Source organism: Acanthopagrus latus, chromosome 5 (assembly GCF_904848185.1).
Source record: "Acanthopagrus latus isolate v.2019 chromosome 5, fAcaLat1.1, whole genome shotgun sequence".
Taxonomy (NCBI): Eukaryota; Metazoa; Chordata; class Actinopteri; order Spariformes; family Sparidae; genus Acanthopagrus; species Acanthopagrus latus.
Window position 1 is genome coordinate 11,842,050 of NC_051043.1, and position 17,222 is coordinate 11,859,271.

Below are 17,222 nucleotides of genomic sequence, written 5' to 3' on the forward strand. Positions count from 1 at the left end.
CGGGCTCGGGCTCGGGCTCGGGCTAAAGTTCTTACCTCTACCTCTATATTAGTCTTGAATTTGTATTGTGTTTTATAATGTTATTTTCTTCTAGTTATACTGTGATGGGTCTGGAGCCGTTTTGAACTGTGTTAAATCCATGTCCTTCATCTCAGATGCTGACTCTTATTTATAAATAAAATAGATTTTGTTATATGTTATTTATCACCACAAATCCTCTCCCCCTTTTAGGCTTGCTGGAGGAGCTTGCACATATGAGCACCAAGCTGGAAGAGATCCAGAGGGCACTCGACATATACCTGGAGACCAAGAGGCAGATCTTCTCAAGATTCTGCTTCCTGTCCAATGATGATTTGGTGGAGATCCTAGGGCAGTCAAAGAACCCCAAAGTCATGCAGCCTCACCTGAAGAAGTGTTTTGACAACATCAAGAGCCTGCGCATTGAGGAGGCAGGGAATCACAGGCACACATACACTCAGGGGCCAGTGGCTACACTATTACTGAGAAAAAGCCTATTTAGTCAAGATTAGATTATTAAATATTACAGTTTTACATAACTGGGGTTTCTTTACTTGACATTCTTACACTCTAACAGTCTTCTACGTTGTGGGTGTAATACGACACAAAATATAGAATATAATTTTTGCCTTTATTTAGTGAAGTAAGATGTAACAAGCGAGACCAAACAAGACATGACTTGGTACACTGGGAAACATGACATAATTAATACTTTGAGGAAAGACAAAAAAAAGAAATTCGATGGCAAACTGTATGTGGGATTCTAGTGTGTCTGTTGGGGAGCAATAAGGGGGAAAGGCCTGTTTAAAATAACAGTAGGTTTCAAAAAGGTAAGGAATTAAAATCAAAGAAGAAAGAAATAAAGAAAATTGTTGAGTTTCCGTGGCAGGGAGGTGATACATCCAACGCATTTTTGGAACTGTCCTGACTGACAACAGAATAATAATATTTGTGTCAATGTAGTCTTACAATTTGCCCTGTGTGTAAGTAGGGAATCAAAATAAAAAGTATTTTTGAAGTAGATTTCAGATCAGAGTTTGATCAGGATTCAGGGCAAAACTAAAAGATCCAGATATTAGTAGATATATTAGTAGGTACGATCATTACACTTCAATGTGTTGCTCAGTGATGGTACATTTGTAATAAACAATTAGTTTTTTTTTAACTTGTCAGTATCCCCAAACAAGACATAATAAGGTATGAAATCCGCTGGTACATGCTTATTTGATAGTATGGAACCACTTTACATGCTACAGAAACACCTTTTCAAACTGAACCTTGTGCTTAGTGACTAGTATTTATTACTTTTTAATAATCTTAGATGTCAGCATATTATCTCCAAAAGCTTGTGAATGCAACAGCAATTAGGTCATATTTTGCTAAATTTATTGCTTGACTCTATATGAAACATTCAGTATGGATTGGCCTTAAATTATGGAGCTCAAAACACTGTATTAAGAATGGGATCGACCAGTACATACAGTAAGCTGTCACTGTGTATTTGTGTCTTCTGTAGGTGGTCACTATGCCAATCGCTCTTGGGATGTTCTCTGCTGATGGGGAGTATATTGATTTCAACGAACAAGTGATGCTTGACAGATCTGTGGAGGTACAGCAGTAATGATTATGATAATGGTCATGACTATAAGACTGTTGATTAAACTTAGTGTAGTCATGATAGTACTAGCAAGGCTGAGTAATGATGGCAAATGTAAGCACCAATTTATCTTGTGTATGTAGGTTTGGCTGTGTGATGTTGAGGAGAACATGCGTGATACATTAAAGACACAGCTGAAAAATTGCCTTTCTGCTCTGAAGAAAACATCAGGACAGAGAGACAAATGGGTCAAAGCGTGGCCAGGACAGGTAAAATTGTCTTTGGCTTTTCACTTTTTATTTGCCTATTCTGCATTAGCACTCAGTATTGGTCATGGGAAACTAGCTCTGTGTCAAGGCAGTGCAAATCGATTTCCCAATTTAAAAACCAGTGTGTAATCGCAATTATTATTTTTACAAATATCAACTCAACTAAACATTTATCTCCATCCAGGTCATTGATTGTTGTGGTAATATTTTGCTTTAAGGTACACAAGCTGTATTGCTTGAAAATAAAGTTGCACAGTTCTTAAACTAACGGATTCAGTTTTCCTTAAGTGTGCATTCCCTCTGTTTTAGACACTAATCACAGCCAGTCAGATCCAGTGGACCAGTGATGTTACTCATTCTCTCAATTCCAGCAAGGAAAGAGCTGAGTCTTCTCTTAAGTCCATGAAGAAGAAACAGGTTTGATGGACTATTTATCATTTCACTAGACTTTTTGTGTTTCTAATACAGCAATGCACACAGGTATTTCAGGAAATAAAGTTTGAGCACAAGAAGCAGTCTCCACAAGTGTTTTCCCACTATTTCAGATTAATTTAATCTCTGTCCAATCCAACACAGACAAAAAAGTGACTGCACTAAATCTTCCTGGATAATCTTATTTTGTCTGCAAACATTGTCAGTGGTCAATTTGTCTTTCTTTATCATAAATGTATTTCAGTGTAGCAGCACACCGTCTTCCCCCCCGGGGATGATGGTGCGCCGCTATCATCTGACGGCAGGGGGCGGGGGGGGGGAGATGGTCGCAATCATCGGACGGAGTGGCCAAAGTTGGTCGCTATCGTCAGGCGGGAGGGACAGATGGACGGACGCTCGCTCGTCACCCTCACCCGCTACAAAGCGGTTAACATTGAAAATTAGTATAGTGGCGCTGAGCTAGCAGTATAGCAGCGCTGCGCCACCGTTCCATTGTCTGGGGACAAATACATTACACAAAAGCTACGTTCACAATGGCCTATGATACTTCATACACTGATAGGCCCAATTAAGAAGCGGTTATCTTTCATAGCATTCGTTACACGTCTAACTACTACTACGCCAGCCCATAGGCTGGCCCTGATAACAAGAATGTTGTAGGGCCACCCACCCTTCCCTATTTAAGGGGCCAACATGCTGTCATTCATCATTCAAAAACCTCTTCTCGCTTCACAGAAGCAAAGCCCACAACTGAACAACTTGGAGCCTAGCTTAACTGTTCAAAGACGCGAGCAACCAACTCCGTCGCCAAATGCTTGGCTCTTGGTCACTGTTCTGTCTGTAGGGCAGCTCAAACTTGGCAGCCATCTAGAAACAATTCTAGTTAACTGCATCGGGCTGGGGGTTAGAGTATAAATACTTGGCGCTAGCAAAAGAGCTACAGAGAGTACTCATACTCTCGATTGGCTACGTAGCAATACCCAAGTCTTTTAAGCTAACATTTACACAAACCACACAGAGCAACAGCACTGTTTTCCTGTAATAAAGAGAGAAAAATATAAATATTTTTCCCAGATTTGCTAGTCAAACAGTAGCAATACTGTGCTTTATATCACACCCCTGCTTCACAGCAAGGTGCACGCATAAAGCTAATAGTACATAGCTGCCTGCAGCTGTTTACGAGACTCAGCAAACAAGGCTAATAAACTAGCGCACCTGTATTTAGCTAACTATGGATTCGCCACAAATACCAACGGATCGTCAGAGGCTAATGGGGCTGATGGCGTCGGCGCTAGTGGTCGTCCCACTGGGCCGTCTATATATGAGGTGATTTCAGTGTTGGGTGGTCTCACATGGTATAGATCCACTGCATCACAGGCACTGCAGACTGAAAGGTCCGATCTGACAGCTGTAGGGCTTCCTCAGAATTTAATCGATACAATCCAGAGTGCAAGAGCCCCATCCACTAGGTCTCTATGACTGCAAGTGGCGAGTGTTTGAGGATTGGTGCAGGCCTGATAATGTCATTTGTTTTCAGTGCTTTGTATCGACATTCTTGTCGTTTTGCAGAGAAAAACGAAAAGGACAGAGCGTTTTCTACCTTAAAGGTGTATTTGGCAGGTATTACAGCTTGCCATGTCAGTTTTAACGGTCACACAGTCTCAATTCAGGATTTGTGCTGCAGCCAGCTGGTCTTCACCTCTGTCCTTTGCTCGTTTCTACAGCCTGGACGTGAGTGTAGGGGTATCTGGTGACAATGGTTATTCACAAGAATAAATTCACTGTTAGTGCTGGTTCTGGTCATAGGCTTTAAAGCAATCTGGGAGTCAGTATATCCCATAGTGAGACATGAAATGAATGGTATGAAAGAGAACTTTAGGTTATTTGCATAACCCCGGTTCTCTAAGTAGCATGAGTGAGTATCTCACCAGACCACCCTCCTTGCTGGTGTGAAGCAAGGAAGAGGTGAGCTAAATATTTTGAATGATGAATGACAGCATGTCGGCCCCTTAAATAGGGAAGGGCGGTTGGCCCTGCGACATTCACGTCATCAGGGCCAGCCTGTGGCATGGCAGAATGTAATAAAGAGCTTCTGTTGAGGGCATGCAGGGGCGTTACCCTTGGTGACACACTCACTCATGCTACTTGGAGAACCAGGGTTATGCAAATAACCTAAAGGTATTGGTGTGTGCTAGGGATGTCACAATCAGGTTTTTTTTACCCTGATCCTGATCTGAGTCCTTTAATATTTAATATCCACAGATACCGATTCTTGATCCGATACTTAGCCTTAACTAATATTTTCACGAAACTAGTGCACATACCGGCAAGTTGTAACTAGAGAGTGGAATAAATGTAATGTAATGCCGAGATCGTAGGGCATACCAGGGATTCAAAAATTCCAGATGACTAAGAAAACCCTGATCCTCTACCACGGAGATGAGCTGGTTATCCAGAGCAATTAATTTAATTACATTCTCTGTAATATTTTATTGTACCAGACGAGTAGTATTAAATGCAGCTCTTTTGTTACCCCCTTACGAAACTACGGACTACTATCCTGCAGAACAGATTGTGACATCCCTAGTGTGTGCATCAACTTTTCCAAAAATCACAATCTCTGTCCATCCAAACATAAACACAGAGAACAGCGTTTCTGGGTTTCTTCACACCACAAAGAGTTTTCCAGAAGGTCCTTCTTCGGCAGCCTACAACACCATTTATGTGGTAAAGGGCGAAAATCATAGAAAAAGTTACGTTTTAATTAATAGCTCTTTTGCTAACACTGTCTTTTTTTCTAAGGTCTCCATGCTTCAGTGCTATTCAGAGATCATCCATGGCAAACTGTCCAAAGTTCAGCGCCTGAAGCTCATAGCACTGATCACGGTGGAGGTTCATGCTCGGGATGTCATTGAGAAGCTGGTTAAGGGAGGCTGCAATGATGCCAGTGCTTTCGAGTGGCTCTGCCAGCTGAGACTATACTCAGAGAAGGTATGTTCTGATAGTCAAGCTACAACAGCATTGAGGAAACAGGTATGAAAAAAAGGAGAGCACATGAGACAACTTTTATAAAGGCATAATTTCAGCATAAACATATTTTAGTGACTGTTTTTTGTCGATATTTTCCCTTATGTGGTTAGTATAATGAGGGTGGAATCCATCTCATTCCCCTCCCCCCATGAGAATTATCCCCGGAATAATATTTAATTACATCTGGCTACAAAGCTAAAGACAAACCTGTAATAGAACGCATGTGTATAGGTATATAACTTCTAATGATTCAGTATGATATTCATACTCATACATATACCCTCTATTCTGCATTTTTTTTTGCAAATATCAGCATTTCTCACTCTCCCCACTCAGTTTACTGATCTAATCTGTTTTTTTTGTTTCTTTTTTCATTAGGATGATTGCATAGTCCGACAGACCAACGCATGTTTCACTTATGGCTATGAGTACCTGGGCAACTCTGGACGCCTCGTTATCACTCCACTTACTGACAGGTCACAATCTGTCGCTCAGTCAATTAGTGCACCAACAAGATCATATTTCTATTTCCATGATGATTTTTCCTTTCTACATGTATTCTCTGTACAGTAAATGAGCATGTTTGACTCCATTCAGGTGTTACATGACCCTGACCACAGCGCTCCATCTCTGTCGTGGGGGCTGTCCTAAAGGCCCAGCTGGTACTGGGAAGACAGAGACAGTGAAGGACTTGGGCAAAGCTCTAGGCATGCATGTCATTGTAGTCAACTGCTCTGAAAGACTGGACTACAAATCCATAGGACGCATGTTCTCTGGCCTGGCACAGGTAGGAAAGAAAAGAGATTATGCTGGCGATTAGGGATGTCCCGATCAGGTTTTTTTTTACCCCGATCCCAATCCGAGTCCTTTGATATTTAGTAAATGCAGATACTGACCCCTGATTCAGTACTTAGCCTTAACTAATATTTTCCTGGATAATACAGCTGCATTAAGAAAAAACGTACCTGCATCCAAGCTGTTCCTTGATAGTTTTTTATTTTGTTTAAATGTTTTATATGGCTCTTTCTTATTCTGCATATGCTATTGCAACATTGGCCGAACCTTCCTTGTGTTAGCGGGTGAATCTGTGACGCTGCAATGTGACAGCAGACCCTCACGTACAGCCAGTTGAAGTGTGTGTGTGAGACGCAGCCCACACTTGGTACCTCCATATCATCCACTGCTATTGTTCATATTCCTTACATTATCATGTAAAATGACGTGGACGTGTTGCTTGTCTATTTCACACATGTTCAGCATCTCCTCGATTGCCTGTTTTACATGCTTTGCTGTATGAGACCCACGAAACTAGTGCACATACTGGCAAGTTGTAATTAGAAAGTGGAATAAATGTAATGCAATGCTGAGATCGTAGGGCATACTGGGGATTCACAATCTCCAGATGACTAAGAAAACCCTGATCCTCTACCACAGAGATGAGCTGCTTATCCAGAGCGATTCATTTAATTACCTTCTCTGTAATATTTTATCATACGAAACGAATAGTATTAAATGTAGCTCCTCCTCGCAAAACGGTCGTATTGCAGATGTTACATGTCACCGTTGGACTACTTTCGCTTTCTAATTTAAGTTTTTCATCATGCAGGTATTTTATCCACAGGTTTGCCAGAGTAAAATTACATGCTTAGTTCTGCCACAAATTGTGCTCTGACGTTTAAAAGAAAAAAAAAAAACGGACTTGGGTCCACTTTCAAAATTGCCAATCGCCAATCAGTGGAAAAATGCCCATATCGGCCCAGATCCCAATCCTGCAGAACGGATCGGGACATCCCTACTGCGTGCATCATCTTTTCCAAAAATCTCAATCTCTTTCCATCTAGACACAAATTCAGAGAACAGCGTTTCTGGGTTTCTTCACGCTACAAAGAGTTTTCCAGAAGGTCCCTCTTTGGCAACCTAGAACGTCATTTTGCTTTAAAGGATTACTTGTGACTGAATATGCTGTTCATATGGCTAGATACATGAGTGGGTGTGTATTCAAGATGGCATTTATGTCACAATCATTGAAAGACTGCTGTCATGTGAGCCAAGATCAAAAACACTTTATTAAACCTTTCCTGGGATAGTCAGTGGTAGGTTTCTCTCTCTCTAGCGCTCTCTCTCTCTCTCTCTCTCTCTCTCTCTCTCTCTCTCTCTCTCTCTCTCTTTGTTCACCATATACAGTTTTTGATGATAACAACAGTCAACAAGACTGTGTGTTAAAGACCCAAGTACAGTCCCCCTTCAAAATGTGCTGTTTGGCACAGATGACCTGGTAATGTGAGGGGTTTACAGATCCAGTCTTCAGCCTCTTCAAAAGCTCAACACCACCCCAATAATATCAACATGTTTGATATAATGATTTAAAATCTGGATGATTACATTAGTACCTTTTGAGCTCTACAACAACAATCAATGAGCGAGGAATCCAGGACCAGCCAACAGACAGACATACAGATTCCTTGCTTTATAGTTAGATAGGTTGGATTTTTTTTTTTTTGCTTTAATTGCATTTGTCTCTGTAATTGGACTTTCAAATTTGTATGTATTTCATTATGTCCACACTGAACAGACTGGAGCATGGGGATGCTTCGATGCATTCAACCGTATTAACGTTGAGGTGTTGTCAGTAGTGGCCCAGCAGATCCTTTCCATCCTGTCTGCCCTCTCAGCTAGACAGTGCAAGTTCCACTTTGAAGGACAGCACATACCTCTGGTCGACTCATGTGGCATCTTTGTCACTATGAATCCTGGTAAGTCACTGCTAATGTGCAATGCACACACTAGATTTTCATGTCGCCATATGTTGGTGGACATACAGATATTGAACCGTACTGAGCATATAACTTGACAGAAGTGGGATGTTATGGAAATACAATACAAACATTTTCCGGCAACAGATTACTTTTCTCATCAAAGCCTGTTACAGTTGGCCCTTTTGGTGTTTGTAATTGTCATCGTCCCTCTCCTTTTTTTCCCCCCTAGGTTATGCTGGTCAAACTGAGCTTCCGGACAACCTCAAGTCCATGTTCAGACCTATCTCCATGGTGGTGCCAGACTCCACTCAAATCACTATGATCACGTTGTTTGCAGAGGGATTCAACACGCCCAAGGTACTACCACTCAATTAAAAGTTGTACTGGAAATGTGCTGGACAAAAATTTAACAGATGAGAGGAAAAAAACATCTAAGTATGGTTAAGTCTTGGCCTTAGTGGGAGGGTTAAACACTGATGTTGTTTAACACTGATGATCTGCTTTTTGCAACGTGGATAAGGCCTTATCCTGGTTTTGAGAAACCTGAATACTAATTTGATCACTTGGATGGGTGAAATGCACATCCTGCATGTGTAGTGCAGTGCATGACAGCTGTGTTGCTGAACTGCTGCATCTCACTATTGTGTGTATCCACACAGAGAGCGTTGCTACTGCAGCACAGCTACTGCCAGCTCCGTCTTCTTACTTTGAGTTTATCTTTGATAATAATCAAATAAAAATGATGATTTACCCTTGTTTAAAAAGAGAAAAAGTGGTAGAAGGAGGGAAAGAAATAAGTTCATGCTTCACATGAGGCACTCATGATCTTTTTGCTTTAATCTGTTTACATTGGCATTGAATGTACTGAAAACAAGCAAATTCAGACACGACTGCACTAGGGATGGAGGATATATATTAGACCCATAAATGATTGCCCAATAATGGGAAATGTACATTATTGGCTAACACACTTTCTCTGTCTTTGACCTCATAGCCCCTGGCGAAGAAAGTGTTGACTCTGTACTCCCTAGCAGCGCAGCAGCTATCTAAACAGGACCACTATGACTTTGGCATGCGTGCTCTCATCTCCTTGCTCCGTTGTGCTGGAAAGAAACGCGGCTCCTTCCCCAAAGTTCCAGATGAAGAAGTGGGTCTTTCTCTCTGTCTTTGTCTCACTCTCTCTCACACAGAACTTGCTGAGGGCTAGTTCATCAACAGCTAGTTCTGGTAAAACTTTTCTGTAGTTTGTGACCCAACAGGTAGATTAGGTTGTTAAACTCACTTACGTGAAAGTGTTGTGATAAATTTGATATGAGAGCAACAAATGTGCATTTTGAATGAATTAGTGGTATATGCCTTGAAATAACCCTGGGCTAAGAATTTACCTTGCTATACTACTATATCTTAGCCCCTGTTCTCACACAGGTTAATAACCCAAGCTTTGCCCAGGGCTATATGATTCACACTGCACTTCTATCAGCCCTGGCTTAACTTTCCATTGAAACATGCAACTAATGTTCACATTATAAAATGTTATGTTACTGTTTACTTTTGCCCCTCTTATCGAAGACTGTCTGCGGATCACCCTACAAACTCTGAGCTAACACTGCTCAGTGGGCAGGCCTATCAAGTGCGCTTCCCTAAACAGGGGCCAACTTCTCCCATAGCCTAGGGCGAAGTTCAATGTGAATAGCACTGAAGAGTATTTAAATTGCATGTAAACTATTGCCTGATGCAGAGGGTTTTTTAACCTGGCAGTAAGTGTATGCAATCATTGTGTTTTGGTCTATATAAGGAATTTCGTACTACAAAAGAATGCCACTCTCACAGCAAGAAGTATCTATACCTGTGTACATGGAATGTGAAACCAAGCCACCATAATGTCAAATCAGTGGAGAACAATCACACACACATTTGAATAGACTACCAACATTCCTTGCCTCTCAAATTAACTCATCTATTAAATAGGAAGTGTAATTGTGAGTGAGTGCCTTTGTATCTCTGTGCTCAGATCCTGCTAATGGCTATTAAGGACATGAACACGGCTAAACTGACCGCGACTGACCTTCCACTATTTGATGGGATCATCCAGGACTTGTTCCCGGGTGTGGAAACACCTGTTACAGACTATGGCAAGGTGGGTTAGCAGTTGAGGTTGGCATTCTTTGTATATACCTACATTTTATATCTAGTTATGTTAACTGAGACTATGACTATAAGATTGTGTTCAGTGATTATTCCTCTGTTCATAGATTCACAAATAAGTACAGTTCAGCTGCAGCTCTGATATATAATGATCTAAGTATGATAAGTATCTTTGTCTCTCTTGGTGGAGGGTGTTGATAAAGATTGCAAATACAAATATTATATTTATTTTATTTATATTAGTAATGATACAGATATGCATCATCACATTTCCAGCACAAATATGTTATTGGTATACATAATTCAACTGGACCCTGTTAGATTGTGGTCGATATATAATAATTTTCTACATATTTATAATATCACTCAAGACTCAAGTCTTTTGCTGTTACCTTGTTGCAGTTGAAAGAAGCTATAACGACGGAACTTTATCAGAGGGGTTTGCAGGTGACTCCTTTCACCATGACCAAAGTCATCCAGCTTTATGAGACAAAAAACTCTTGGCACTGCTCCATGCTGGTGGGCAAGACAGGCAGTGCAAAGAGCGTGACCTGGAGAACCCTGCAGCGGGCCCTCACTGCCCTGCACCACAAGGGAGAGCCTGGCTTCCAGCTGGTCAAGGTGGGTGTGGATGGAAAACAATACAATGTATATAGGATATGTTGGTCAATGCTTCTGTTTCATCCTCAAGTAAGTTTGAGTGTTGTCGTGTTCCATGCAGTCAGTTCTACATAGATAGATTTTTCAGGTGATGAAGTGCTCCAGCTTTATTAGAGAAAGTCATGAGTAAATCATGCAATCAAGGAGCACATTATGAGCAACATTACGTTGGAAAAAATCAGTTTAACATATATGTTTCTTCTCTCTCTGTACTTATAACTGACTCAAGCAGCATGTGTAACCAAGGTTTTAGTACACAGTACACACCCTTATACATATAATATACTTATCCTTGACCGTGAATATGATCAGCCGTGACAGTCAGTTTTGTCATCTTTTTATCTTCTTCTCTTTTTCATTCTTCTTGGCACAACAGGACTATCCTCTGAACCCTAAGGCAATGAGTCTGGCAGAGCTGTATGGAGAAACTGACCTTTCCACTAATGAATGGGCTGATGGAGTGCTGTCCTCCCTCATGAGACTGGCCTGTGCAGGTGCTGACACTAAAAATGCTCACTGCTGTACATAGCACTGCTTTGGGAGTCAACTGGTCTTACTTTGCTTTACTGGCACACAATGCTACCTGCACAAACTTCTTTATTATATAGACTTTTTTGTGTCCTTTTGTGGTAAATATGCAAATGGTATTCAAACCAAAAAATTGAAACACTGAAATTAATTTGTTCTCAGCTTTTTTTAAATGAAAAAATAAACCGGTAACTATGGTATGGTATGTTTTCTGTCACACCTTCATTCTGCCCTCTACTCTCAGATGAGAAACTAGATGAGAAGTGGATTGTGTTTGACGGGCCTGTTGACACACTGTGGATAGAGAGTATGAACTCTGTTATGGACGACAACAAGGTGCTCACGCTCATCAATGGAGAGAGAATCTCTATGCCTGAACAGGTAAGAAACAGCCAAACCTGAAAATCATCAAGCCATCAATAATCTGAGCAATTCCAAGCATTGCAGTTAAACTCCCATTTCCATCCAAATTACTTTTTTAATGCTGGAATATGTGTAGGTTATTTTAAGCCGAAATTCATATGTTTTAAAACAATGGCAATCTAGGAATTGCCAACTTTCACCTCTCTACAAATGGAACAATACAATGATGTAAATGTCTTTTGTTTCAGGCAGCAACTAAAAGTACACCATCTGGGCTGTTTTGTTTTATGTGTAGTTAATTTGACAAGGCAAAGCCCAAAGACAAGAGTAGAATGAATATCTAAAAACTGAGAAGGAGCCAGAACAATCAGGCAGCTTGATCCATTGAGCTGGCTGACATAAGAAATGGGACAGCCAACAAATAATAACCCTGTTTGTGTGCTTTACTTAATTGAGGAGTGAGGAACTTTAAATATTATTTACCTATTTCTACATACTGACTCAAAATTAATTAAGTTAAATAACGGTGCTGTTTATTGCAAAAGCATCAATCTGGTATATAAAATATTGTTCATGTTCCCAGATAAACAACATTATCACACAACAAAAAATAATAGCTTTATATTTCTGTACTGTTGTGAAACATGTACAGTGATAGTGACAACACCTATATGTAAATCATTTTTCATAGGTGTCTCTGCTGTTTGAAGTGGAGAACCTGGAAATGGCCTCTCCCGCAACAGTGTCTCGCTGTGGGATTGTCTACAGTGAGTACGCTGATCTGGGATGGCGGCCTTTTTTTCAGTCCTGGCTGGACAAGCGTCCAAAGGTACAATGCACCCGCTCATAATAACTCTTTAATAACTTTTTTTTTTTTTTTACACATACATAATAGAAGATACAAGATAGGGACATGAGAGAAATTAACATGAACGACAATAGCATATACATACAAACAGAAGAAGAGAAAAAACAAAATAAATAATAATAATAATCATAATAATCATAATAATGAATAGATAAATAAATAAATGAATGGGGGTGGGGTGATGGGGGGTCTCATGTATATACATCAAAGCACATACCAGAGCAGTTATATGAGGAAGTTCTCAGTCATAGGCCACAGAGTAGATGTACAGTAATCTTACAAAGTGTCTAGAGGTTGTAAGTCATAGCCCTTTATATGCAGAGGGAACGGCTGCCACAAATTTAGGTACAGAACCTCTCTCTAAGTGTTGAATCTCTTTGAGTTTTGAAAACACTAGTATATCCCTGATCCACAATGAATGTGATGGTGGGTGTTGTGATTTCCAGTGTCTCAAAATTAGATGTCTAGCAATCAAACAGAGTACAGCAACAAAATCAGATTGGGGTTTTGATAACTTGGCTTCAGATTTTTTTGAGGGAATGAAGCAATAATTGCAGAGAGAGAGGCTGGAGCACAAGATGACGATTCCATCAGACACCAAGCAGGGGAATCATCATCTGCTCGCATCCGGTGCAGCATTGGTTGCATGTTGGCAGCCCAGTAGTAATATAAAAATTTGGGTAGTGCCATACCACTGTCTACATTTAATAGAGAGAGAGAGAAAAAAAAATGTATGAATGATGCCCATTTTGTGGAACCCTCTGTCTTCAATCTCTATCCATTGATCCCCCATTGCTGAATTTCTTCACAGGCTGAAGCGGACCATTTAAAGCATCTGTTTGAGAAGTATGTAGATAGCACACTGAACTTTAAGAAGAGCAACTGTAAGGAGCTGATCCCCATCACTGAGCTCAATGGAGTAACCTCTCTATGCCGCCTCTATGACTCCTTGGCCACACCCAGCAATGGGGTATGACAACTATAGTACAAACTATAACCTCCACTGCACATTGTAATCCCACCAATTTGCAAACATTTTCCAGCAGTTCAAATGTAGATCTTTAATGGCATTTATTGTAAAAGACTTGTTACTAAATTTAAGAGAAACACATGGCCCCATGTCATCAGTGATTGAATTGCTTTAACATCCCCAGTGTAAAAAAATGTAATTCTCTCTGTAACTCAAGGTGAATACTTCGGACACAGAGAACTTGGGTAGGATGGTGGAGCTCTGGTTCATCTTCAGCCTCATCTGGTCCATCTGTGCTTCTGTTGACGAGGATGGACGCAAGAGGATTGACACCTTCTTGAAGGAGATGGGATGCAACTTCCCCACCAAGGTCTCTTGTAGAATATAACAATTTTTGACACATTTATGGTATACAAAGTCAGCCAAATGAGTCAAATGGCAATCTCTCTCTCACTCGTCACTATATTTCTTCTGTGACCAGTGTTAAGTGTTAAGTAAGCTGTAGGTTACAACTGCTGTGGCTCGACTATGTTTTCCAAAAAAACAAAAATCTAATTAGAAGTAAGGCTAACAGGGCTATCCATTTTTATGCCTGCTGTGATACTGAAAGACAGGTTAAAGGTGTTTTCTAAGCAGTATCCATAACCACAGAAATTCAGCTTCTGCAACAGTTGATATTGAAAAGGTAGCTTGATAAACATAAGAGAAAATTGATACCATGGGACTTTGTGAAAGAGAAAGAGAGTCCCATTTTGCGCCATATTGTTTCATAAGACAAACACAACAACCAGTTTTTCAGAAGTCATTATCGTGACTATTACCCTACAGTGAATCAATATGATATGCAGATGCTTCATTTGCAAATCATGGAAGGACTGATTTACGCATTTTAAATGCAAAACTGGCTTGACACTATTGAGAGAAAACACTACATGCCACTTTCATCAGGAATATGTCTCAGGCAAAAACAGTCTCTGAACTTTTGATACAACCATTTTCAGGACATGTGTTATGAGTACTATGTGGACACCAAGAAAAGAACCTGGGCTTCTTTTGAAGACAAGCTGCCAAAGAGCTGGCGCTACAATGCCAAGTAAGTAAATGACGTTCGCTGTTGTACACACATATGTGTCCATGTGTGGATGTTTTGTCTTTTGACTCTCCACCAGTCACTAGATGATATCATTTAATGCTACAATCCATCTGTATATCTCTGTCTGCCCTCTCTTGCAGAGGTCCATTCTATAAGATTATGGTTCCTACAGTGGACACAGTTCGATACAACTTCCTGGTGAAGGCTCTGGTGCTGGGTCAGTGCCCAGTGCTGTTGACTGGGCCATTGGGTACTGGTAAAACTTCAATGGCCCAAAGTGTCCTGCATGAATTAGACAGCAGTTGGGCTGCCCTCACTGTCAACGTGTCTTCACAGGTTGGTGGCTTTGCATGTCCTGTGTTTGTCTGTGCCTGGTCTTTGTTCTTCTTCTTCTATCCATATTGAAATAAGTTTGCTAACTGGCCTAGTTGCATCTGGTTTGGGACTTCAAACTCTCTGTATCCAAAGCTAGCTGCAGTTGATGGTGATATTTTACAGGTACATGTTTTGGAACAGTGCTACAAATAGCCAAAGTTGTTCACAAGGCTGTCGTTGTACCTAATGACTGCTGCACTGATGCTGTTGAATTGCTGATGAAACAGTTGGCTAGACTGTATTGCACTTCTCACTTTATGTTCTTCAGTTATAATTAGTGGTGGAGTATGCACAAGTATCCATATATACAGGGATGTTTAAGGTTGTTTGTTCAAACATTTATGGATAATCATGGGAGTGTAAATAAGGCGTGTGCACATGCATCTGTTTCCTCAATGATTCAGATTTATAAAATGGAATTTTGTGCATCTGGCCACAGGTGTTTAGTGTTCAAATGCTTGTGCATGTTTCCGTGTGAGAGTGTAACTGCCTCCACGTGGCATGGCTTGGAATAGCCTCCATCTCAGCTTCAATACAATTAGAGTCAAGTGCTGCATGGTTCCAAGACAGATATCAATGCTTGATAGCAATGATGAAGGCCAATAAGAGAGCCAGGGATGATGGTGGTTATTGCCTCCATTAGGCCAGAGATATACTTGTTTTTTAAACAATGCATGTATTAAACATAAAACATAAATATACTACCCATCAGGGTCTACGTTAGCTGGTGTATGCTGTTTTTTTGGCAGTGTTGCATGTAATTGTCCGGCAGAGGAAAATATCAAGTGCCATAGTGGTGGGAAATAAATAGATTAATTAACATTGAGTGACCTGTATGAAATTTTGCCAAGACATCTTAAATGTAAACTTGTGTTATTTATAATTTGACCATCAGAGATTTCAGCCTGTAAAGATACAGCATGTTGTGTTTTTATTGCAGTTTTTGCAAGTTAAAATATTCTCAACTCTTGAGTGCAAGTTGCAGAGTCTGTGTTAGTATGACAAATTCCGTGGTATGGCCCATAATACATCACCAGCAACAGGTTTTGTGATTTTGATATCACTCATTCTGTACACACATGCAGATGTTGCAATTTCAAGCTAATACGCCACATCAGTCCAATCATCACCTACCCAAACACACTATTGTTCTCACATTCATACACAAACATTTTTTAACAATTAACTTTTGAAATTTTTTCATTGAATTTTATAGTGACATTGTTTCCATTGATTGATAACATATGAAGCTTTTCAAGGTACATGATGGAACATATCATTCATATAATCTTTTCTGTATCTTTGTCTCTTTCCATCACCGTCCAGACCACCTCTACTAACATCCAGTCCATCATAGAGAGCCGCGTGGAGAAGAGAACCAAAGGCGTGTTTGTGCCAGCTGGTAGCAAGCGGCTGTTGTGCTTCCTGGACGACCTCAACATGCCTGCTCATGACCTATTTGGCTCCCAACCTCCGCTTGAATTGCTGCGCTTCTGGATCGACTATGGCTTCTGGTATGACCACCAGAAACAGTCCCAAAAGTTTGTCAAGGTAAGAGCAGCGAACTGAGGTCTTTTATAGGCGTGTGTGAGATTAACATTTTTCTGCCTTTTCTTCTCTGCTTCCATTCTTTTATGGTGTATGTGTGACAAAAGCTTTACATGTGAAATATGTTTAATAGATTTGTGATAATTAGAGGCAATCAAACTGTGTCCTCTCTTAGGACATCTTCTTGTTGGCGTCCATGGGGCCCCCTGGCGGAGGGAGGACTCACATTTCTGGCCGCTTACAGAGTCAATTCAACCTCATCAACATGACTTTCCCCATTGTAAGTCCTGCTAATTATTTTCCCTCTTCTTTTCTTTTACCATTGAAGAGTAAATGTAATTAAACTATAGTATTACTTAAACAGCTACTGAAATATATTAAATATGCTCTTCTTCTTTATCTGTCTTTTTCCTTCTTCTATCATCCAACAGTTTCTGTCAGCAAGGTTGATCCTAGTAGTCTTCCACCTGTCAGACATTTCATTATCTTCATCAGCTTTTTGTTCAACCACTTCTCATCTTGCCATATAGGGACGATCCAGATTATAGTCATTATCATACCTCTCATATT

The 17,222-nt window shown here is 40.4% G+C and overlaps 1 protein-coding gene across 2 annotated transcripts in view; it reads left to right on the forward strand.

The window, feature by feature from the left end:
• Positions 1-17,222, forward strand: part of dnah2 (dynein, axonemal, heavy chain 2) — a 61,635-nt gene that overhangs the window by 23,331 nt on the left and 21,082 nt on the right. For both annotated transcript variants that reach the window (XM_037098072.1, XM_037098073.1), the window contains exons 31-51: positions 232-449; positions 1,535-1,627; positions 1,759-1,884; positions 2,194-2,301; positions 5,119-5,307; positions 5,725-5,822; positions 5,944-6,133; positions 7,919-8,099; positions 8,332-8,459; positions 9,097-9,249; positions 10,114-10,239; positions 10,650-10,868; positions 11,284-11,401; positions 11,680-11,816; positions 12,490-12,627; positions 13,478-13,636; positions 13,854-14,006; positions 14,638-14,729; positions 14,870-15,065; positions 16,431-16,655; positions 16,828-16,932. In XM_037098072.1, the coding sequence (XP_036953967.1) occupies positions 232-449; positions 1,535-1,627; positions 1,759-1,884; positions 2,194-2,301; positions 5,119-5,307; positions 5,725-5,822; positions 5,944-6,133; positions 7,919-8,099; positions 8,332-8,459; positions 9,097-9,249; positions 10,114-10,239; positions 10,650-10,868; positions 11,284-11,401; positions 11,680-11,816; positions 12,490-12,627; positions 13,478-13,636; positions 13,854-14,006; positions 14,638-14,729; positions 14,870-15,065; positions 16,431-16,655; positions 16,828-16,932 (3,152 nt within the window). The remainder of the gene's footprint in view (positions 1-231; positions 450-1,534; positions 1,628-1,758; positions 1,885-2,193; positions 2,302-5,118; positions 5,308-5,724; positions 5,823-5,943; positions 6,134-7,918; positions 8,100-8,331; positions 8,460-9,096; positions 9,250-10,113; positions 10,240-10,649; positions 10,869-11,283; positions 11,402-11,679; positions 11,817-12,489; positions 12,628-13,477; positions 13,637-13,853; positions 14,007-14,637; positions 14,730-14,869; positions 15,066-16,430; positions 16,656-16,827; positions 16,933-17,222) is intronic.